The following is a 25,446-nucleotide window of genomic DNA, read 5'->3' as shown; positions in this document are numbered from 1 at the left end:
TTGACAGGGGAACATGCTGTGAGAGAGGCGAGGGGCGTTAGATAACCGCCTAGAATGCGCTGCGGCCGAGATCGAATTTGTAGTACCATCTGCGCTGCTTTCTCCAGTACCAGATAAACATCATACAAGTGAGTTGCTCATCTCCCTCCACTCCTAGCTTGGCACGCCGCACAATGTCGCATTCAATTAGGCCCATTCAAAGTTACGCCGAGCACTTCCTTGTTTACAAACCGCCACATAATGGCTAAAAAGCATGGAAGAAAAAAACACTGAGTCACAGAATCAGGAGGAAGGAGAAAAATTGCAGGCTCAGCCAGATTCAATCCTTTCAAAAAAAGGAAGCACAGAAACGAGAGCATGCCCCATCGATGTCACATAGCTCTCCACAATGAAGGTCAGTGATGTGTAACCACAACCCAGGATAGGCCGTCAAAAGCGCTCTTTTATAGCGCGCTGAAGGGGAATTAGTTGATCAATGGCGTTGGCTAAGCTGCGTGCGCTCCACGTCCACGTTCATGTCAGGCTGTTTGTTTTGATCGCAGCACGAGACTAGCGTGACCGCTGGCGTTGTTTACCTTGGAGCTATGTCAGAAATCTGTCTCTGCAACCATCCTTTCGTTTGCATCAGAGCTATGAGAACAATATGTCCACTTTTTGCCCTCTCCACCTGTTGGTCTTCACAAGTTAACTTCGCAGATGTATTTTAGCACTGAGGGAATCCGGTTTAACTACAGCGATTCACAGCTAGTATATTAAATTTAACACTTCATCGAATTTGTCACTAAATCGACAGATTCAAAGATTTGTAAAGGCCTGCTAGGCCTATAATCTGAAATGCAGTAAACAGTGTGGCCACGTTTGAGTTTAATTATGCTAGGGAAAGAGTTTCAGTTTAACTACGGATCCCGTGGGCTTGTGTTTAGCTGTACTGCTGAAACCTCCATCATCTACGATCCGATCGTACAATAGACGTCTGTGTGTATCTAGATGGGAACTCTTCAAACACATATATGCATTTTATTTTATGTTGAGCAAAATTTACCGACATCATTTATGCATAACGTATAAAACATACACTGACCAGTCACTCTTACTCTGAGTTAACTAACTCTGAGTTTTCACTAAACCCGCTTTCTGAAACAGGGCCTTGCGGGCTATTCCAAGTACGTGTTTTAGTGATTAACCCCGATAAGTTAACTCATAGTAAGTAGTGAACCTACTAATAGGGCAATGAAGCTTCAAGGCTCCTCTGAGGTTTACTACTTACACTGAGTTAACTTATCCGGGCTAGTCACTAAACCACGTGCTTGGAATACCACCACCCCCCGTGTATTTTTGAGTACCAGTCAACAAGATCTGAGCTAATTGTTTGTTTATTTAATTTATATATTTATTTGTTTGGTTAGTTGTTGTCTTCAGTTTGTGAGCAAACTGAAGAAACTTCATTTTCACATGGCAATATATATGTGTGGACCCCACTCACATTTTGGATGAGATCTAGATGGTATTTTTACAAATAGTTTTTGTGTGATTGTGTAATTTCTTCAGAGATAATCTTACAGATTGTTTAAAGTGTGTTTTTGTGTTAAAAAAAGGGCATAACAAAGAATGTACAGTCAACTCCAACACACATTCCCCTGACTTCAAAAAAAGAGGGATACATACAGTAAAGTCCAAATACACTCTTACATGAAAGTCATTTTTTTATTGAACAAGCAAGGCAACATATTTACATGTGTGTATCATACTTTACAAATGTATCCTTAATATTTTTTAGATCCCATTTACTAATTGACAAGGCCTAAAGTGCATGTCCCGTTTATACCCCCCCCCCCCCCCCCCCACTCCAACCCCCCAGCATTTATTTTGTTTAGTCTGATCTTTAATTGCTTCCCAGAAAGTGATAACCATGTCTCAGTAGAAGTGAACATTGCCATCCTGGTCATATATGACCGGTTTAGATTTCTTCCTTAGACCAAAGTACCTCATTCTCTTTACTGGCAAACTGTCATGGTTTTTAAAATGATGGATGAACTGGTAAATGTGTGAGGAACGTAACCTAAGAAACCTGGGGTTTAAGACTTTTTTTGGTGAATAGCATCAATGATCTCACTTAAATTTAGACTTGGTGTGATGCAGAGTACGATTCAAATCGTAAAGAAACTACTAACCCCGCCCCCAATCCCTCGACAATAAAAAAAAAAAAGAAAAATTACATTCCACACATTGACATTACACCAGGGGGAAGAAAATGAACTGCCATGTTTATCTATAAAAAAAAAAAAAAAAGAGAGAAAAGAATTCTGAGGGATGATACGTGATTGTTTTACAGATCAATAATAGGGACACACCTGTTAACACTGCTTTTACAGTCTGTCAAATAGTGTCAACACTGTTGCATCTGAGACACACACCAGGCCGTCCCACCACTGTGCCTTTTATGTTGGTGATCATAGGCCGTGTATCCTTACCTCACCTCCAGTGCAGCACTACAAATGTGCTCAAAATTCACTCTAACATAGAGCACAAGGATAGTAGTAACCTCTGGTTGTCCATTAATTTTACCAAATGTTCCAAGTCGGCACTCAAAAGTAGAAAAAAACCCAAAAAACAAAACAAAACAAGAACAAAGCAACTGCAGTATTTCAGTGTACTGCATACAGCTATATAAAAAATCTAAAACTTCCATCAAAACTACTGCTCTATTCTGTCTGAAACAGGTTTTTTTCTGCTTGGGTGGTAATGGTGAGATGCAAGAATGCTGGCTAGAAACAGAACATTTGAAGTGAGGAATCATAATGAGATGAAAGATTTTCACCCTTTTTTTTTTTCGTGCAGATGTTTTAAGACATCTGCGGTCCCCAAGACAATGAAAGTGCACTTCTAGAAATGAAGGAATGATTTTTTTTTTTTTTTTTCCGTGAGCATAGTTACTTCAAGAGATAACAGTCGTGTCCCAACCAGACCCAGGAAAATCTGGGTCCATTTTATCTCCATATATTAAGGCTATGAAACATGCACAATAGGAAAAACAAGCCAAAAAAAGGAGAGAAACTAAGAACTTTGGGCCAATGGCTATACTTTGGAATAGGTAGAAAACAGATGAGTGTAGGCAAAAAAGAATGGAATTTGTGAAAACATTGCACAATCCAAAAAAGCCGAAGCTTGCTTAGAGTAAAAATGTGCTCCGTCTCGTATTCACTTTGGAAATCTCTTGAATACAAACAGAATACCTCTGAGTACACAGCAGTGTCTTTGAACCCTTTAACATTTGGACCTGCGTCATAAACCCACAAAACAGGCAAAAAGGAGAAAAAAAAAGACAAGAGGAACGTTTAAAACAGACGTACTTTGTCGAAAAAATCAAAGGTCTGAGGAAGAGCGAACGCTTCCTCTTAAAGATAAGTCGTTTAAAGTCGTAGAAACAAATACTCAGTATGTGTTTATCACTTTGGCTGATAACGAGTCTTTGAAAAATGGGATATAGTGTCTTGATTCCAGTGACGGGCAGGAACCGACGTCTCTGTGGTGCATAGCGGTTCTTCGGTGAGGAGGCGGGGTTAGAATCAGGAGAGAGAGGCTTCTCTCCTGACCGGGGGCGGTCGCTAGGAGTTCTGCATGAGGCGTCTGTAGTGGGGCATGACCTCGTGTTCTGGGAGGTGCAAGTTGAACTCCAGGGCCACCAGCACTGGGAACTCGAAGGCGATCAACTCCCGTCTGTTCACCCGAAACCGCTCCTCCAGTTTCTGGAGCAAGACAACGTTTGTTTCAGACCGGTCACCAAACACTCCTGAACGTCACAGACTCATGAAAATGACATATAACTGTCGCAAGTTTAATAAAGTCTTGCACATACTTCTAAGACAACATGTGGGGTCCCAAGATAATTGCCCTTCAATTAGCCTCCTAGCCTTTAAATTCATATCAGGTTAAATTTAAAAACTTTGACAGAGTTAGATCAGTTTGAGAGGAGTCTTGGAACAGGGCACATATGCACTTTTATGTCGTGGTGGAGGGCTACAGACCTGTCAGGATAACTTACTTAACTTACTTAACTTAAAAAGAAAAAAAAACAAACAAGAAAGGTTGTGTTGCTGACAAGCGAGAGTCCATTACCACACATAAGCTGGGAAAACTGATTTACATACATTTTAGCCGTTGGCTTGCACAGCCAAAACGTGTCTTGTTTTTTGTCGAGAGTTGGGTACATTAATAAAATTTCATATTGACCTGATGTAAACATGCAAATCATCAGTAACTCTGTATAACCCGTGTGTAGTTATGTGGGTGTACTTACATCAATGAGTAGCTTGACCTCGTGTTTCTTTAGGTCTCCGCCAATCTTGGCTGCGAGAAGGACACAGGCACCAGCACACAGCTTTCGGTTTTGCTTGTTTAGTTTGCCCTGCAGCACCAGTTTCTCAAAATAGACGAAAGCCATGGCAACAGTAGGTTCTTCATAGCCACACTCCTCCTGTGCCAGTTTACGGATTTCCCTCTTCAGACTGGAATTAAAATAGCCGTTATTAGAATCCCAAAACTCCCATACGTGACCACAGACCTAACCACAGTTACGATTTAAAATCAGTGGTTACAGTGATTTCACCGTGTAGAACATCAGTCTGTGTCATTTAAACACTGTTTGGGTCAACTGCAGCTGTGAAAAGTTAAGTGAAATTAAAAAACAAAAAAGACTGAGCTTGTAAGATTTTCCATTAAAGAACGATATCATTTATAGCATATATATCACTTAGATGTTCGTCATGTAAACCTGTACATTTCTAAGGACTTCATGACCTTTGCAGACTTAAAGGACATGTCTTCCAAAACAGCTGATAGCATAAACTGAAACTGTCCCCATGTAGTAAAGTATTACCGTGCACGGAGGGAATGTGTTCAATAAATGACTCCAGGTTTGTGAAACTTTCCTTTAAGGTTGCCTTAATTATTGTGATTTTATTTACTTATTCAAAGCATCTTTACAATTATCAACCAGATGCACGGTATCCTTTAACACACTGTGCACTCAGTCTTTCCATTACAGCATAACCTGGTCGTAATGTTTAAATGCATTTCCTATCCTTACGTGCTGACCTAATAATCTTAATCACGGTACAAAGCATTAGCGGTGATTTCAGCTGCACTGTGTGTTTTAGGATTACTACGAGATCTCATTTAAATAATCTGTTTCACACTCTTAACACCATAAGGTGATGAATTAATATCCTGGCGCTAAGAACGCTTTTAGTAGTCAAGTTTGGGTTTAACGGAGTACCGAACCTTTCATTTCTACAGTAACTATGCGAAAAACCACTTTCATTTTAATCAGATGTTCCAATCTGCATGAAATTAAGGGTCACAAATGAGGCAAAAAGCTTTTCTCCTGCAAAGCATACACATCTTGAAGTTTAGTTTTCCCTCCTCGAGATCTTTGTTCAAGTTTGAACATGTTACTCTCTTTATTCTTGTCCATTAATCTGATAACTGAAATTGAAGCACTGGTGGATGTAACCAGTAATATACTTTGGGGATTAGTTTTATTATTCAACTAACAAGCTGTTCTACAGTTAGCAGACTGTTTTGTTTATGGCGTGGTAGCCAATGTCACTGTATATCATGTTAAACGTATGTTTGAATCATATTTGACTTGAGTTTTGATGTAACCAGCAGTTGTTGATTAGCTAGAAAATATACGTGCCTTCTGCACATGGCTGGTTGAGTAAGATTTTTCATTACATCAGTATCATTATTCCCAACAGGTCACCGTGAGGTAAATGCCCATTTTGCCTGTTGCTATCACTGTACAAGTAAAGAACACAGCATTCTGTGTATGTGTAACTACGTACAATGCAAAAAGGTAGGAAAGTTTCCTGTGCTCAGAGTGTAACTGATGATCTCTCCCATTGAACTAGTTTAATCATTATTACTTTATTGATTTATTTTTACATTTTTGCATTGGTTTACTTTTGAAATCATCTTTCAGTTTCACACTACTATTCTAACCATGCACACCTGATGTTGTCATTATAATAAAATTCATAGATCCACAGAATAAACGAATTCGGTCCCTCAATTCTTAGCGACTTTGCCAGAACACATTGCCATTGGTCACCTGCACTGATCTAATCTCTGAGGTTGTTTATGTAATACAGCCCCTAGAGAAATCTGGTCCTCCTGAGCATGTGAGACGGTTAGTCTTACCTCCTGATTTTACTGAGGGTCAGGCGAATGTGAGGGAACTTCTCTTTGAATGTCTCGTTCATGTCCTTCTTGAGGTCTGAGGGCTTGACATATTCGATGACCGTAGTCTGTAAGGAAGAAGACAGCGCGGATGTTTAATAAGATTGTGTGGCCTTACATGTGACTGGGGCGAGCCACGTGGCGAGAACCGGGTGGTGCTGGTTTCCATTGCGTCACTTGACAGAGTTCCCAGGTGTCAGAACACAAGATCACCTAGGTCTGGTATCACTGTCAGTAAACAGTATACATTAGAGCTGCTTTCAAGATAACTTCATCTCCCAGGATCCTCTCACAGAGCCTGCTATGATAACTATTCATTGGAGCCAATGGTTCAAAAAAGATTAGTGACCCGTTAGACCAGCTGAATGATATAGACCTTTGTAATTGTGATTGGCTGAAAGAACGTGATTATATTTACTGCCACACTACGGGTTAATGTGGTAGATTTAGAAGATTACTTTGCGCGTGCCAGCCCTCAGCTGAACGTTCAGGGTTTAATGTGGGTTTGGTCATTAAATCCCTCTCACAGGTACAGACTGCAGCATCAAAACAGACAGCATTCCAAAGCATTAGCTTTAAGTACTTTGATTTTTACCACTAGGCATTGGGCAATGCTGTCCATTTTTATGTTATTATGGGCAATGCTGTCCATTTTTATATTATTATGGGCAATGCTGTCCATTTTTATGGTATTATTGTATTCATTTCATGTCAAAAAAGCAGAAGAGGAAGGTTGTGCCTTTGAGAGAATCTTTATTTGTCATGGTTAGTCTGAAGTGGTCAGGATGCATGAAAGCACTATGCCTTAAAGAGAGTCCGAATCCCAGTGATTTTTCAGTGCAGAAAAGGGAAGGAAGTGAGCAGTGGTGGTTTGTATCAAATTCCATTTGTATGAATTGTTTTGAGAAAAACAGCCTGATGAAAAGATGAAAACTTGACCTTGAAGAGCTCCGTGGCAAACAGCAGATAACGCTTTGCCAAAAAGAGCTCTCTTCTGCAAAGAGATGCCGCTGAAATTTACATTTTTATTTGCAAAGCAGCAGGGTCAATTATATTAGTCATTTTTCTAAATCCCTTTTCATTGTACATTACATCAGGCCAACTGTACTGGGACAGTCTTCCATACTATTTGGAAACCTGTACTGTTTTCGAAAAAACGGTTAGGGTATTATGATGCCAAAGCACTGTATGTACTTGGAAAATGTCAATTTCAATCTAGATTGCATTCTGATCATTGAAAAAACTGTTTGTGCTGGACTTATGGCAGTAAAAAAAAGTTGTAAAGAGAGAGTGGCTAATAGACTTCCAATACATTGCCAGTGTGGAATGCCTGAGAGCAAAAATTGCTAAAACAAACCCTGAACAATGCAAGCAGGAGTAAGAATCCCTGTGGCTACGGAGACAAAAGCAGCAATCCCTACAGTAACCCACAATGTACTGTCAAAGTGTATGCCCTTTGAATGACTCATGGAGTTCAATGTTTATCGACTGGCAGTGTCGTTATGAGGATGGACTGCATTGAGAGTGGTGGTCCTATTTCGTCTTGGATATATTAGTCTGTAAAATATCTGGTTTGAAAAATCAATAAAAATATTACAGCACACAAAAAAGTATGAATGAACCAAAATGAACATGGCACATCTATTGAAAGTGGGAGAATGGCGGTGCTCTGTTATTACTTGTGTCATTCCTTTACAGAACACAATAGCAATTGTTTCAAGTTTGAATTTAGCAATACAAGGAAGAGGAGGGCGGGGAAAAAAAATGAAAGTGTCGCCTGGGTGGAAGTTTTGTTCAAGTTGAAGTACGTGTCTACTGTTCTGCACAAAAACAAAAACAAGACCGCGAGGGAAATGAACAGGGAGTCCACTGTTATGTAAACACGGCGAAAAAGCTCTCTCCGCTAGTGCACGAGAAAGTGATTACAGCCAAAAGAGAGAGGGTGGAACGTAAAACAAACTCCTGTGATGGAGTGAAGAGCACTCTAAAGGCTAGTGCCAGCTATTCAGGTCTGAGCTTTTGGAAATGACACAAATATTCACACGGTGAGTGTCCTAGCAGGTTGGCTAGCAGGCCTTACAGACATTCCGCGATAAATCATTGACAACAGGGGATTTCATTCCTTAACAGTGTCCCAGAAGATAAACAAAGACACAGTGTGCTTTTGTGTGGAACTGGTTGGGTGAAAAGGACACATCTGCATTTGAGAAGGGCTCTAAAATACACACCCTAATATAAAACGCACAAATATTTACGAAGAGCACAATGGATCGTAACTGGTCCTTTGATTTTCATGATACATGTAAAAATACACTAAGCTACCTTAAGACATTGGATAAAAATATAAATGGATAAAAATATTCAGATTGAAAGAGGATCTAGTAAACACAAAAGTGAAGTTTACTGCAAAATAAAGAGTACAATAAAACCATAGCCCTAGCTTGGCTAACTATGACCAACTGCTGACCAATGAAAACTCACCATATAGGAGGGAAAGATGAGCACTCTTTTGTGTTTCCCACACGGCCACTGCGGGTCATCCAGCAGGTTCGGATCATACTCCCTGTAGTCTCCCAAGTCATTCCCTGCAGGTCACCAGAGAACAGAAGAGAACAAACACTCTTTGATCTGTCTCAGCTGCATAAACACAAAGATCCACACGTGAAGAGTCTCCTGAAGGACAAGCCTTTTATCGGGACAAGGTGGATGCATAGCACACCCACAGGCCATAATATTTGGGCTCAGCATTCTGAGTGGAATGTCCATGTATGACATTGTGCCTGCATTTTCTGGTGTTGCAGACATTTGTATTAAAGGCTTTATAGACATTTAAAAAGCCTTGATTAAGGAGGGCCTTTTTAAATGCTTATGACCACACTAATCAACATCACTGAGTTGCACATATTCTCCTGAGTCACCAGTGAATAGAACTTTGACATATTATGACTCTTGCCATTGGGGCAAGGACAAGCCCCCCCTCCATTTTCTCATTGTAATGTTAGGGCATTGAGTTATTATGTATAAACCCCGAAAGTATTCTGCTCATTCTTTTCTGGAACAAACAGTAAGCCCTTTCCATGAACAAACATTAGGTATTTACTATGATCAATATCTACACAAAAGCAGGAAACAAAACAAGACAGCTATTAAAACACAGACAGAGCGGCCCTCGTTGAGGAAGATGACAGTGAATGAAAGAACGCTGACGGGAAACGTTGGCACAGACCTGTGTCAAGGCTACTCTGGTTACTGTTGGCACGTGCCAGGATGAGGCTGCGATGGCTGGCGTTCCGAGACTGAGAGAAAGATGAAGTCGAGTCGATGGTGTTTCGACGGCCGAGGACGTTGGTGGGGTAAAGGAACTGCGTGTAAGATACAGTCTACGGAGAAAAAAACAAAACAAAAAAAAAACACCACACATTTTACACGTCCAGCTATGTAAATTAACCACTTCAGAGCTCTGCAGACCCCAATACAACCTGTGTTCTGTTCTACGACTAAACTGAATGCACTGAATTAATGAACAGAGACAAAAGCAATAGAGCAGTATATGATTACTCATATGGAGTGTGGTACCCAGCACTAATCATAGCGGATACACTGTGGAACCATCTACGGCTGAGCCTTTATAAAACATATGAACCTCTATGGTAAGAAAATGTAGCAGACCACATGTTGATCATAAGTGGTAATGTAACAAACAAGCTGAAGTCCTCCTTCACCTTGCCGTCTGCCCCCAGCTCCACGCCCTCCAGGCCAATCACCATCTCCTTGGCGCTGACGCCACCCGAGGGGTGTCGTTGTCGCCCGCTCTCTGCCTTCACATCCCTGCCAAAGGGTGAGAGAACCAATCAGAAGTCCTCCCTCATTGCCTCCATTTCAAATTCTGTTCTGTCAGTTCCAGCACATGCATGCGCAAAAGCTGCTTAGAGTCCAGTCCCAAAGCAACCTGCTTCCTGCCCGATTTGTTTTATAGAGAAGTTGCCATAGTTGTGGGAAATACAAAACGTGAGGTTACATTAGCTCAGACATTAGTGTGAATGCTGATAGGTTGCTTGATTTGAGTAGCAGAAATTGGGTTTTGAAAGGATCTCGTTCTGGTCATGAAGTAAAAGAAGTACAAAGCCCAAATGCGCCACGAGAAAAAAGCAAATGCAGAGTGAGAAAAAGGAGCACGTCTGAACTGGCTTAAGTGGGTCCACAGGAGCGCATGCCGTTACATTTGAGTAGACTGCGTCACCAACGTGTGACATTTCAGACCGCTGAAGGAAATTCCAGATAGCAGGAAATTGGGGACTGCTTCAGTGTGGCTACAGTCCAGGAGTGTGAGAGAAAGCAATCTGCTGATATTCGGAAACCTGCAAAAAGCACTGTGTGCTATCCATTCGAATTTTTTTTTCTTTCTAGAGAAAAAAAAAGTTTGGAGATGATCCTAATGATAAAATCCTAAAAAAAATTGTATAACTGGCCACAAAGGATGAAACGTAGTTGTTTTTCAGAACAGCTGTGTGTGTGTTTCATCATGTTAAGTCAGAGTGCAAAAAGGATCATTCCTGGTTATGAGTTTGAGGCCTATTTTCAAGCAAAAAAAAAAAAAAAGAACCAACAACAAAAAAAAGTCATGCTATTAAACATCATACTCCAGATGTACTTTGTGCATCAGTGAGGCAAACACAGCCGCTGGAGACAGAACCAAAACTCAGACTGCAGGAGTTAGGTAGCTATGCAGGAAGCACAAGCAGAAATGAAAATGAAAAGGTTGAAAGCTCTCCTAATAACCACCTGCAGATTAAAGGAATGGAAATGGGAAAAGGGGAGTGCGTTCCAAGGTGAAAGGAGAGACAGACAGTGCAGTTCACAGCTATTGCGAACAGGCTAGCGCTGACTTTGGGTGAGCTTCTTGCCTGTGGTGTATAGTCAACTCTTTCCTTATCAGTAAAACTAAAGAGTGTATGGTTGAGTAAACACTGGTTTAATCTGTCTCACTGCTTCAGCTGGATTCAAAACAACACATGCTAATGTTGGCATTATTCAGAGGACAGTTGAACTGCCACCTTTATGAGATCCTACCATACAGAGAATAAATTACGGAGAGAGGGACGGAGGAACATAAAAGTAAAGAACGCAGCAACAAACTAGTATTACATATTAAATCCCTGAAACTACACAGACTCTAGAGGATTCTAGAGAACAGATGTGATGTGCTACCGTCATTTAAAAAAACAAGATAAGTCCTTCAAGATGTCATACACTGAGTCCTCAAAGGCTAACGTGGCACACATAGTGGCAACTTCCAACTGTTTTACCTCCTGAGACCTGGTCCAATTAACAGGGAAAGAGATTAATTCCCCCCCCCCCCCCCCCCCCCCCCCATGACCAAAGCACCAGGACCACTAGATCAACCTATGGGACATAACCTAGAATTAATAACTAACAAAACAACAAAGGTGTGTGTCAAGTCCCAAGTCCCAGAGAGACTTTAAAGTCAGCAGGAATTACCTATATCTCAACGCCAATCAGCTACATTTTTAAAACAGACCCAAGACTGTCTTAATGTCAGAACCATGGTTGGTAACTAATACAAATACATAATATAATATTGTCCGTTTTAATGTACTCGAATGGGAATTCATGACTTCACGTGCCAAGGAGAACAGTTCTTTAAAAACAGATATTCTTTTTGAGAATCTAAAACATATTTGTATGAACAAATAATAACATGCTGAGCAGTGTGTTATCATTTTAAAGGGAGGCCCTGTTATCTGTTTTTGTCTTCACCCCAAGCTCCTTCTCTCTTGAGACTTTTTTGGAAAACTTCACGACAGTGTCACGAGACAGACACAGCTTTAGTCTCAAGGTCATGTCTTAACCTTAGCTCTGTAAAGCAGGATGTAGTGAGCATGCTCAGTATGGACAATAATAACTCCCACTAACTGAACCTTTATGACCTTTAAACACTGCAGCTGCAACACAAACCAACAGTATGTTATCACAGCTTTATTTTAACTGCAGGCCAGCTAAAATTTAATCTCAGCTAGGACAAAAAGAACCCTCCAAAAAGCAAGGCAAGTTCACTGACCTTAGACAAGTTCCTTAGTTAAATGTTATTCTCCTTGAGCACAAACTATGCTAGACTCAAATGTTAGAAAATACGCATGTTGGAGTGAACTAAATGGCTATAACAGATCGCATTTCCAGAGGAGCAAATATATTAAGGCAAACGAGAACAGAGTGGCACTGAACCACAAAAAAAGGAAACAAAGATAAACCTGTCCTCTGATAGAACATACCAATACACAGAACCGGTCAGAGAAAGACTAAAACATATGCATGTAGGATTATACCTGCCAAATTTGGTTGTCTCAATACAATACACAACTATTTACTAGATCTACAAATCTAATAGTGATTACACCACAATACTTCCATATTTACTTCCATATCCTATATAGAATATTTAGACATAATACCTCTCTATTCTATATTATTTCTATATTCTTTACATCTATGTTTAATTTGGGCTCCTGTGGCAGCAGTCTTTTTGACCTCTCTTTGGTAAAAGCCTCTTGGGACCCGTCTTGACCAAAACTACACGCCTCTAATTTTTCACTCTAGAAAACATTTTCACAAGTTGTGAACTATAACATACAGACAAATGACGACAAAGAATAATTTCAGAGAATTCAAATTCCAGGTTAAGAAAACATATCGGGCAAATACTGTGTGAAATGGGTTTTAACATTTTCACAGGTGCTGAAAAAACTGTGCCACAGCAAAACTCCTATGCTCTCACATAAGGAGATATTTTATGTCATCTTATATATTACAGTACTGTCCAGTCCTTACAAAGAGCTGTAATAAAAAAAATGAAGGGATGAGAGTTGAGGAGGAGAAATGGAAGAAGAGGGGATGGCAGATGGAGAAGAGAAGGTTTGCATGCTGAAGAATACATACCCTGCTGGGCTACAATCTCGATAGGGCAGGACAGAAAATACACTATAGAAGGATCTTCTGCCACTGATAAGGACTATCCTATAAAGACAAAATGATACATAAACTAATTCAGTTAAACTATGTCAAATATGACAGTCAGAGCTACAGATGAAGAGAGATGGCCAATAAATAACCATCAAAAAGAACGTTAGGTCAATGACACAAAAAGTGTGAAGATGTTGTTTTCAAGGAGGGGGAAAAAAAAATCTTTGGTGGGTACATTGTCAAAACAAATGGGCATATGGCAAATAGTGTAGGTGTAAAAATATTAAAAAGAAAAAAGTGTTTGAGCACAACAGTGTGAAAAAATAAAAATGACGATTGGTGTTGTGTGTGAATGTGCTTAAAAAAACAACCTGCTTTGAATGCCTAGATTTTTCAGTCTCAACAAAAAGCAGCTCATGCCAGATGGAAGAGGGCACAAACTCCAATACAAGGAGCTAAAAGCCAGCACTGAAAAAATGTGAACATCTGTAAGACAGAGCTAACTGTCTACCTCTGTTCAGGTGTCAGTGTGCCTAATTAACACATCACACATTTAAGATCACGAAGTTACAGCAGCGATAAAACAGCCAGTCACACACATGCTGAAAAAAATATCTGTTTTACCAAATTCACCATTATGCAGTTAAACTATATTAACACTTTCCGTTTTCATCCCCTAAACATATAAATCACGAAGAGATTTTCTTCACTGTGCAGCAATTTCAAGAGAACATCACCACTGAATTATTTTGTGTGTGTGTGTGTGTGTGTGTGCGCGTGTTCATAGGAAAAAGCAACACTTGAAATGGAATAGCACTCACACTTGCCCCAAAGGCTTTTAAAACTTCAAGCTCATCAAGCCCCTCTCTCTAAACAAGGACCGTCTTTCTCCGTTAAGATCCATGTGGAAAAAAACCCCCACAATATCATCAGAGAAGATGGTGAAGTAAATATTCAGGTTTCTAGCTTCCCACAGCTACGTTCGACAACTGCAACTCAACTCAGCTCAGCTTTGACTTGATATACAATTGAGCCATCTTCACAGTTCAGCTTTGAAACGACCTGAAGATAGCAGAATCAAAGCTAGTTTACCATCAAATTACACAAACCTCAACTGTGCCTTCTCTGTTTCAGTTCCTCTGTTCAAGTGTTGCATGCATAATCTTTGCACGATTGTAAGTGTTATAACGTGGACATGTAATTAATAATTGTGCTCCTTGATTAACATTGGAAAAAAGAAAAAGGGCATTTCAGTCATTGGGTAATTCAGGTTTTTTTTTCTTTTTAAAAAGGAAAATGTGTCAAATTGCAATCAAAGTAACAGGGCCTGCAATCAAATTCAGATTGTTGAATTGGAAAAAAAATATATATATATATATATATATATATATACATATATATATATATATATATATATATATGTGTGTGTGTGTGTGTGTGTGTGTGTGTGTCTATTTTGGGTAAATGAAGAGGTTGTGTATGATTCGGAGGAGGAGTCTTGATGCATACCTTCCATTGCGCATATCATGCTGTTTGATGTTCTTAATGAAATGGACCTTCTTGAAGCTCTTTGGTCTTGGTGAACCCGATAAGGTTCGGCATCTACAAAGTGGGCACGCATTAAACATTAAAAAAAAAAAAAACCTCTTCCTAAAGACAAAAGCAACACAATTTCATCATCAACTCCAAAACATCTCATTATTCCCATGTCTTCAGGGTCAACGGATCACTTGTTTGTTTTTTTTTACATGCTCTCTGACATACCTAAACCAAGGTTCTAGTGACCTACGTAAATTCGGAAACGTCTGTTTAGATCAAATGCCGTGAAAGGGTACTGCTTCTTAACTGCACTGTGACAGTGAACTGTGCTGGGCTGATGACAGTGCTGGCCATACCTGCGTAGAGGAGCATTCTCTTCTATATCTTCCAGAGTCTCCAGAGAAGAGCGCTGAGAGATGAGTCTTCGTCTGCAAAACAGAGAGAGGCCAAAAGCCAAAAGTGTCATAAACAAGTTTACAGTGAAAAGAAAGAATGTTCTTTAGCTATGTCATGTTGAACTACGTTAATGATGCCTCTGGAAAATATCTCCCACTTTGTCTGTTATCTCCCAGTTTATCTGAACTGGAGGAAAACCTCCATAAGACGTAGTTGCCATGCTGTTGCTAACGTTCATTTTTTGAGCCACAATGAACTAACGAGAAAGAGAGCAGTAAAACGCATGCCCTCTCATTTTAAGGCACAATCACCATCTTATGTTTTTTTTTTTGTTTGTTTTCTTTTACGAGACCAGTGGAATCAGATCAGTATATTTCGTGTAGGAACACAAAGTAGATAAATTAGAGAGAAATGACAGAGAGAAAAAAACAGTGCAGAAACTACAGAAAGGAGAAACGTAAGGGTTAAGAGATAGTGATCGAATACAGCGGAGAGGACGAAAACACGCCAGCTTCCTTCCCTAAACGTGGAAACATGAGCTGAACACTCTTAAACACCATTTCTTCAAACTGTCTCTCAATGGGCTGTGTATACATGCATGCATGAGCTCATATTCAAATATATTATGTTCAGTACTTTATAGATTACTTTATACCAGATTCATTTTAAGTTCTTTTCATTTAACACTGTAGAGAACTGCAAATGCTAATCTGACATTTGAAAATGGCCATACTGGGTCAAAATGCGTTGGACTTCTGTTCAGTCCCCACTAACTGAATTTTATCACAATTCAGTTCAACTTACTTTGATCACAAATCCCCCCCCCCCCCCCCCCCCAAATGTGTTCTTAACTTGAAGTGGAATCGATGAATTCCCCACAACCATGTCATTTTGTGCTACATCCAGTAAGTTCGCGCAAAACCATAATTATCAAAACTGCTAACAGGGAACACAACCAAACATGTCAAACATGACCAAACACCCACATGACACTGCTAGAGCATATGAGCTGAGCGAGCTTGTTTTTAAGGTTCAGAAAATATTAAAAATTTAAGACTTCACCAAAAAAGTAACTAAGTGCAGCAACGGGTTAGTTAGCACGCTATCTCCAGATCCAGCATAGGTTGTGTTTGCCACTGATATCAAACATACCACAGTGCATAACCACAAACTGTGGTTATTATTCACCTTTGAGTAATGGTGGGGTAAAATGAGGTCTTACCGTTTGTTCCAACATCAAGCTGAGCATTTTAAGAGGATAAGATTAGGCTCTGGTGGAAATTTCAGCCCTCAAATTTAAGCTCCCAAATAATACTCATTTCTTATATTGGGGCCTTCATTTCATGCGTTTTCTCATGCATAGACAATGAGCCAACTTTAATAACCTACTGGTATTACCCACCACTGATTTTCTATAAGTCAGTCCGATGAGCTTTACCATTATCAATTGGTTGATACATTATCGCACACTGATTTATTCCTGGACCACCACGCTTGACGTCACTCATATTTTGTCATCATTAGTAATAAGGTCTAGCCAGGCCTAGAGCACATGCCTGTCATGTGTACTGTTTGGGTTTATGTGGAGCTTGTATGCTTGCCAAATGAGCTCTTGGACCAGGAACATACAGCTGATTACAGTCTTATCCCTGCCAAGTCATCTCTGCCACCTTGTTATCAGCACATAACAGACAACGAGTAAAGAAAACAGTCCCGATGGACGAAGACGTAACAGAGCAAGCTGTCACTGGAGCACAAAGTCGTTTTTCTACTAACAGCAAACGAGAGAGATAAGAAAGTGGATGTGCAGAAGGGAACTTTTCTGCTAGCTGAACTTGAACAATACTGGCTACAGAAACACTGTAGTGGGGGAAAAAAACCCAGACCAGAGCAGGTGTGAATTCCTGACAATGCAATGAGCTGTCTAACAGTGTGCCAAATAGAACATTACCCAAAGACACAATAATCTAAATTCATGGAACTCTAGCTTTCAGAATACCGTGACTAACACATGTGTTTAGTATCAGAAGTACACAGCATAAAGGACACGCGATTAGAAACAACTATTAACACAAAAGACAGATGTGTTACACGTAAGACTGGGCCTGACCTGAATGTGAAGGTCAGTATCTCATACACGTAAATGATGGCCAGTCAAATGAAGTTATCCAAGCTAATTTGTAGGCTACAGACTGGATCACTCAGACACATCTGTCAGCAAATGCTTGGTTCTTTGATTAGACAGCGCTGTGCTTTAACTCCACTCCATTATGTCACATATACAGACACTCTAGACTGCACACCCTGTAGCCACGGTCAAAACAGAGGAAGTCACTACCGACGTTTCAAGTTTCGAGTTTATTTAGAGCCAAATATCACTGTTGAAAGTCTCAAAACAGGCTTTACATGCCCACAACAAACGAAACAGGACAGCAAACCCTGACTTAATCCTCGTAGACATACCGATGTCTGTCAGATACAACACACTTAATTTAGTTACGCTTAGTTTTCAATGTGATGGGGATACGATGGCTATGACTGCCGTGAAGTTTTTTTTTTTTTTTTGCTAGTTTGTGTTTTAACAATAAAATAGAATGAAGGTCAAATAGATTTGAGGCAGAAAATCCAGCTTGTCCTCTAAAATCCTCAGTTTCCTTCCATATTTTCACACTTTGTTAAATCTTAAAAAAAAGGCAAAGAATAGCCTCTCAGAGAGCAGCTGAAAGGTCATTCATAACAAAGTTAAACTCTGGATGCATTTCAGGGCTCCCTGCTTTTGTTTTTTGGACCACAATGCAGGGAGGTAAGCAGAGATTTATGAATCTTTCAAAATGAACTGTGTATTAAAACATTTCTGACTCTGCGGTGGGTTAAAACTTTGTTCTTTTCTGAGTCAAATCAAAAACAGTGGGGCATGTTTTCTGACGGCACCAGACTAAACAACGGAAACCTTTGAAAAGAAATACCCAAACCAGGTGCGTAACTCATTGACTCTGGGCACCTCTCTGACCCCATAGCACATCTGATGTTAAGTGGAGGGCTTGATCAATGGGTCTAAAAGCTTTAGCTACTGCATCACATTGATTTGCACAGCCAACTACACCAAAGACACTCACTACTATTAATTGTCACTTTCCGATAAACACTGACATCTAATTGTGCTCTGGTGCAGCCCAACTGATGATGTAAAGGAGTTGTGAGAAAAAATTCTGCGACGCATTTGAGCCATACACACTGCTGGGAATAATGTTCGGAGTTTAGAACATTTGGTAAAATTAATTGGAAATGTTCCGATCAATTTGCCACGGGGTGCAGTGTTCATGACTATCGAATTGCATTCTGTGCTGGGCCAACTGGCGGCTTGCCACGTCTTTCTAGTCTGGTGTTGGAATGTGAGGAAAAACAGAAACGGTTGAAATGAAGGGATGAAAAGTGACACTTTTGATGACTTTCATTTACAACAACAACAAAAAAAAAGCTCACCTACTTAGAGCTCTCCACAGGGATCCTTAAATGTATGCCAGTATCAGTTTCCATGGTATTTTCAGTGGATTTAAAACCACAGCTTACCAGTGAAACTGCAGAGCTAAAATAAAAACCGTAGTTAACCATCCCAGTAGCATGGCTGTATTACACAACAACATTTCCTTCCTCTTAAGCTCAAAATAACGTTGAGTAGACGTTTGAATTGAAGCCCAGGATGGCGTTGAGGAATTCCTCAGTCAAGGTCTCAACATATCATTTTGGAGGGTTCATGAACTGTGTGCTCATGAGAACATAGCCCCACCCCACCCACTCATGCCTGGTAGCGTTTCCTTTAGATTCAAAAACTGTTTTGGACTAAATCCTTGGACCCCCCCCCCCCCTCTCAAGTTCTGAGGTAAAGCTGAAGGTGCTTATGTAACCATATGGTTCTACCAAATACAACTTCAGTGAACTGCACAACGATGAAACATCTGTAATCTGCTGCTATTTTTGGGATTTAGTAAGTGCTGAAAAATTCACTTTGCCTGCACTTCCAAAAAAAAGAGAAAAAAAAGAAAAAAGACCTGACTTATGGCTTTCTAGAGGGTATCACAGGACAATTTAAAGTCTTTCTACACCTTTACTCTGGTGCAATTCAAGCAATGGGTGCTGCTGATGTTAAACAGTATGAAGTATTTTGCAAAATGGAGGGAACATTTACAATGGACAACGTTCAATTTTTGAATACGGTTTTGTGAACTATTCAATTACAAGAAACACCAGTTATAATTCAACATAGCCTGTTTCACACATGCTACAGAATATTAAGAAGCCTACAGCACACTGACTTCAGCCTATCCTGCAAAGCGGCCTACAGCACACTGTAATGAGTTAGTGCATCCCACCTGATCAACGCCCCCAGATAAACCTCATTCTTCACAACAATAGGTATCGATGGGAAAACCGGGAGTGCTCCCTAACAGGAAATAGCTGGTCCCCTGTCTGTAATAATCACTTCACTGACGGTGCACTCACACTCAACTAAAAGCACCAAGCGTGCAATAATATGAAAAGTCAAAAGGTACGAGCCATTCAGAACAGGCTGGTTAAGAAACGTCTCTAAGTATGTGCATTTGTGTGTGTGTGTCTAAACTGTGGAAAGTCATGCTCAGTCTCCCATTCTGAACCCTCTTGGCAGACGATCTGAGCACCCTGTTCTTCCTGGCTGAAAGTGGCCAGGCAGGCGGGGAGAGGAAACGGAGGGTGGAGGGAGGGCACAGACTGGGCATCCTGCCCTTCTACACCTCCAGGAACCTGCCACTGCTTCCACCAGCTGCTCCTTAGAGAACAAGCCATGTACTGTGAGTGTGTTTGAATGTGTTTGAATGTGTGTGTGTGTGTGTGTGTGTGTGTGTGTGTGTGTGTGTGTACAAGCATGGGGGGGGGGGGGGGGGGGGCATGTGGGATTACATTAACAGGTCAGCTTAAATAAGAACATCTATTCATATTCAACAAACAAGCTCATGACCATGTAATCTATTAGGTAAGAATAATCAAATGCCAGTTTGTCCTTTGGGACAATGGCTCTGTGAAAAGAGCTCTCCTTTAAACGAATTTCAAAACTTTTTTTTTTTTTTTACTTTCAACATAGCATTCCTCTCAGTGATGCCAAATACTTCTGATTTTCTAAAGCACCATGTCGTCATTTAGGGAAACATCTTTACAATGTACAAACACTGTTGTCTAAATGTTTTGAGTATAAGGTCCAACGCCTCAGAGTTCTGTGTTTTCAAGCATTGTACAGCTCCTTGCTTTTTCTGCACAGAGAACATGAAGACAAATCTGTCTTGGTTTTGTACACTCTGAACTCAGGCAGTGTTTACTTAACGTTGTGACATTAGCTGCTCCGTGTTCCTTAAGACAGCATAAACAGCTGTGTTTGTAGATGTAGAAAAGAAACAGTTTAAGGTCTGTGTACAATTCGGACCATTTTGTTAAGATCGGTGCAGTGAGACTTTCGCTGTAGTTATTTTTACTGTATTATTTATGTTATAAGATTTCACAAACTACTATCAAAAGTTTGAATCGTGAAACACTGTTGGAAAAACAAAAATAAATGAAACTGAAAATAAGTTGTGTCATCTAAAAGCAGTGAAATAACTTGAGAACCGATATGTGATACCAAAGAAAAACAAAATAAACAGCAAAGGACTCTGTGGAGACCTCATGGAAAACAATCAGCCACACACACACATTCACACACAGAGAGAGAAAGAGAGAGGGAGACTGTTAGCCTACACTCACAAAACACTCTCAGATTTCTCCATGCCCCAGTAACAAACACACTGACACACTGGCCAGAGGACGTCCATTTGGCATGCTTAGACCTGGAGTCTAAAGTAAGAGGCCGTTTATGTCCTCGCATTAATAAAAGACAGTAGGTGAGAAGCATGTGCCACGGATATCTGAGAGGAAGAGGAGGACAACACTTTCTTTTCTGTCAATCCTGAGATGTTCTCAACCAGGCTTGGGATAAATTCTGTTTTTTCCCCCCTCAGCTGAAATTTAATTGCTGAATGAAATGAATATTCATGGAATTTACTGCATGATTTACAAGTAAACACATTTCAATTTATTTACCTGAGTGACAAATAAAACTGAACTGAGCCCAAACATATAACTGTTCTTATGCGTAACTACTGCTCATGGCATTACAACAGCAAACTGTGGGCCCTTTATAAACCTGAGTCAGTAATCCAATGGTGTGCAAAAGATTGAGAATGTATATATGTAGATAGCCAAAGATATATGTATGATACATGAGTGTGTTTAGTTAGACAGGGCTGGACTGCACTGAGCACCATAAACACATGTGAACATAGATCTTTACCTCAGTGATAAAACATTACCCCAAATATTCCACATATGCTTTACTCTCTCATACCCTCAAGGGTTACTATGTCCAGTTTGTAAAAACACACCGCTATCATTTCTCAATTTCTCTTTTACTGTGCATACAAACGGGTGTCATAGGTAGTAGCTAGAGTGACCTAATTTCCACTCATAAGAAACAAACATGTTTCCCCTCAATGGGGAGGGAGGTGTGCGAGTAGCGACAGATCGTGACAGATCCCTCCTGTTTCTCTCTAGGTGGACGTTCATGCAGGTACACGCTCGACTAGTCGTGCCCTAACGCTGACGAATCTATTCGTGAATCATTGTGTTAAATCTCTCCTCAGCGGTCCATGCTCTGGTTTCACCTCAAACTGCAGATAAAACCAACAGATACGCGTACATTCTCACAACTGCAACACCTCGGACCCTTAACAAGCCGTTACTCAGATTAAGATTAGCACTTGAGGATTCCACAACTACCGTCACTCTTCCGTGAAGTCGGTTAATGAAATAGTCACATGTAACCCATTTCTGTGGATGGAAGAGAATCAGCTCTGTGTAAACTAATGCTCAAAAGCGCTCAAAGCACTCAAAACTCAAAGCACGACCAAAAAGGGAATTAATCAGGTGATGTTTCGAACACACACTGCATCATGTTTGGGGATATACTCCGTTTTAGCGACCACTCAGAACACCTGTGGTGACTGTTAGAGACGGTAAAAGGATTGAGAGGCCAAGTCCCACACGAAAGAGAGAGAGAGTATAAAGAAGAGCATATCAAAACAACACACAAACACATGCACATTCACATTTATGGAGCAGTTTCGCTGATAAAAACAACTTACTAGGCAGTTTAGAAAAAGTTTGGAGATTTGTGGATGTGGGTGACCGTGCGAACTACCATAGCATACACTGGACTTAGCCCTTATCACGTCGATTCTGATTATTTCTAATGGCCATCAATAAAACTCAAAAGCTGGATTTAACATGTGCAACGTATACACCTGTAGATATTATGGCTTCTACGATGAAAGAGTACCTCACGACGCATACAGAGGAACAAACACATTAACAGTGAATACGTGTTAATCGTTATATCAAAACTCTACATGAAAACATGAGCACGTGGAGTTATGCAGAAGCTGTACACCTCCAGGCGTCATGCGAAATTTAAACTGATTAATCTCAACCATAACATTTCTGTGACTATGCACTGGTGTTTTACTAAAACTAAAACTAGATATCAGTCACAATGGTACCGTTATAGTTTGGAGAATTTAAGTTACTATGCTACAACAGTTGATATGCTAGGTACTACATAGCACGTGAGCTTTAACAAACTGCAGTTGGCACTACTTTGGTGAAAACTGTAACATCACCATCCATAGCAAAAATTAGATTCATATGCTATGACAATGTGAAGCATGGAATTTTCTGAGCACTGGGTCCGTTCGGGCTGTACCATGCTCCCTATTTTGCAAGTGTTTTGAGTTGTTACTTAGTCCACTATAAATCTGTTAATTCCAACTTGGCTGAATAACTTGAAAAACTGGTTCGGAGAGAAAGTCTACTTTTCTCATACGATTAAGAAATGCCTTTCCCAAATCACTGAGTGACAGTTTAATTGAGGGGGAATGTTACCTGGATCTCTGTAGTTCCAGTGCAGAATTGCTTATCTGTCCCCCCTCCAGACAGTAGTTCTGAGAAGCTTGTCTGGCGTAGGCGACAGGTAGAATTCCCTGAGTATACGTCTGTAGTCTCCCTCTGGTCGCAGCTGGCACTGCTGAAAAGGGGGAACTAAACACAGACGGGGCCACCTGAGCCCCACAGGCGAACGCGTCGCCTTCCGTATCCGTCTGAGCAGGCAAGGAACCCATCCCAAAACTAGCCCGGTGGTTCAGAGCCTGGTTTGCAGCGACCAATGCCTGGGCCGCCGTGGCAGCGGCCGCAGCGCCAGCCGTGCACAGAGCACGCTCTGCGGCAGAAACCAGGCTCTGTCTAGTCCTCGTTTCATTTGAATTATCCTCGTCGATGTTACTGTCCCCGTCATCCTGCACCGGTCGTCCGTCAAGCGAAATATTGCTCAGAAATGAGAGCGCAGCTTGTCTCCTCCGAGGGTCTATGCGTTTCCGCGTATGCTCCATACTGGAGTGCTTCATCTGTAGCGTGGTTGTGGCTGCATTGCTGCTTGTGGCAGCCGCCATGGTCTGCCTCTCGAGATGGTTTCAAACGGGCAAATAGTGTTTGGGCTTTCAACTGAGTGGTATCATAAAGGGTAAAAGACAAATTTTGGGCTCTGAAACGCCATGGCGTTGTCTTTTGAGTGCCAGCGTTACACTGTGTACAAAAAGGTGGGTCACGTGTGTGCAGTATTGTGGCAGCAGGAAAAACGGTCTGACCAATCAGCTTCTGGGATACATGTGAAAGGGTGTTTTTATCGCCTTCATGCCTGTTCCCCCAGTCTGGGCTTTGGTACGGAGCATTCCGAAAATTACGTAAAAACGATCATAGTTTGCGAAAAACAGCCAGACACTGCGATCCGTAATTACAGGCACTCTTAACAATTTTAACACATCTTGATGTGCAGTAGACGTGTAAAAATAAGTTTCTGTTCTTCTTCTTTCGTAATATTTTTATTCTCTCTAGTGTAATGCGGTCACTGAACTAACTTGTGTGCAAAGTTCGATTTTTTTGGTTTTTAGAATGCAGCGAGAGTATCCTTTTAATGTAATCATTTTTTCGTGGTTTTAATAACTCTTTGGCAACATTTAAGATGTATCCTCTGACTCTAAAAACACCCTTATTTTTAAGAGAAGAACAGTTTAAAAGTGATCTTGTTGAATGACACGTCGATTTAAGTTCTTCAGCCAAGTAATTTTACTTTTATTAAATACTGTGGTGTCTTGCCCTCTTTACCTCAATGTAATTATGGTACACGTTTAAATCAGCCGTTCAGTCAGATCTCCACATGGCAGCTTAAATAAAGTTACAGCTAACCAAAGGTGCTTCTACATTGCACATAAAATACAGTTAAGCTAGTAAAAGGCCATTTTTATCACATTTTTCTTACCTTTTACCCGTCATAGGATCTACCTATAACAAATTTGGTATCATACTGACCATGAAAACCCACAACAACGACATTTATGACTTTTATTATCCCACATAGTTGCGCCATCTGCTGGCTTGACGAGTCACCTACGTTCAAAAGCAGTGGCTCGGAGGAACGCCAACAGGACATGCGCGCGAAGTTTCAGTTCTTAAGAATTTTCCTTCCTTGTTCGAAAGTAGACAGTGCAATATACTCATTGTCCACTAGATGACCCCGTAGTAAAAGTAATCAAATGATCTCACATCAATTTACGTTGCGACAATACCTGAACAATAGATTTGGAGCAGATTGTGTATGAAAATGTAAGGAATTAAACCGAAGGAACTGACGACTTTAAACTGTATTTGGAACAGATACAAGCATGTGCAATACTGCCAAAGTAGTACCACGTATGAGTACTGTGTTTAACTCTAAAATACATACTCATACATGTTTTAATGTGATTATTTTTCATCATATTTTCATTTCAGTATTTTTAATCTGGGTAGTTACTTATGGTCAAGAAATGAAAAGGACAGTTGTGCAATTCAGTGGTAATGACTGGGTTTAGTTTCCAAAATTCAAACGCAAAACGCAGTTTCTTACCGACAGATAACCCCCGCAGTCAAAGACACTGAGGTCAGTGACATTATTCTAACATCTGGTAGGGCAGACATGTTTTCTTAGTGACAGACATACTTATTTAGTGGTGGCTGTAATTGTACATGAGGTTCAAAGTTCTGTTGTTCTTATGAAGTCTAGCGTTACATGAATATTTTTGTCTTCTCTTGTTATTCATCACTTGTGAACAGAACAAGTGCAACTACAATAATACGAGAGAC

General features: G+C 40.5%; 1 protein-coding gene across 2 annotated transcripts; it reads right to left on the bottom strand.

Annotated features, from left to right (window-relative positions):
- Window positions 1–1,870: 1,870 nt before the first annotated feature.
- cables1 (Cdk5 and Abl enzyme substrate 1) lies at window positions 1,871–23,807 on the bottom strand. 2 transcript variants are annotated; one of them, XM_030775677.1, is made up of 10 exons: window positions 23,155–23,807; window positions 15,114–15,185; window positions 14,728–14,820; window positions 13,195–13,272; window positions 9,963–10,068; window positions 9,467–9,620; window positions 8,722–8,825; window positions 6,202–6,308; window positions 4,298–4,505; window positions 1,871–3,746 (listed from the first exon to the last, which is right to left on the bottom strand). In XM_030775677.1, the coding sequence occupies exons 1-10, from the start codon at window positions 23,715–23,717 to the stop codon at window positions 3,606–3,608; spliced, it is 1,626 nt and encodes a 541-aa protein (XP_030631537.1). In that variant the 5' UTR covers window positions 23,718–23,807; the 3' UTR covers window positions 1,871–3,605. The 2 variants fall into 2 exon arrangements, with proteins under 2 accessions (XP_030631537.1, XP_030631538.1); XM_030775678.1 differs by lacking the exon at window positions 13,195–13,272.
- Window positions 23,808–25,446: the final 1,639 nt, after the last annotated feature.

The sequence above is a fragment of the Chanos chanos genome, chromosome 5, assembly GCF_902362185.1.
Source record: "Chanos chanos chromosome 5, fChaCha1.1, whole genome shotgun sequence".
In the NCBI taxonomy this organism is placed as follows: domain Eukaryota; kingdom Metazoa; phylum Chordata; class Actinopteri; order Gonorynchiformes; family Chanidae; genus Chanos; species Chanos chanos.
The sequence above is the reverse complement of the archived record's forward strand: the minus strand, read 5'-3'. Positions and strand labels throughout refer to the sequence as shown.

Coding starts and splice junctions, on each gene's coding strand:
- cables1 (XM_030775677.1), bottom strand. CDS start 23,717: ATGGCGGCTGCCACAAGCAGCAATGCAGCCACAACCACGCTACAGATG. Junction 6,309..8,721: donor TCATCTTTCCCTCCTATATG/GTGAGTTTTCAT, acceptor TCTTCCTTACAG/ACTACGGTCATCGAATATGT. Junction 4,506..6,201: donor ACCCTCAGTAAAATCAGGAG/GTAAGACTAACC, acceptor TTTTAATTCCAG/TCTGAAGAGGGAAATCCGTA.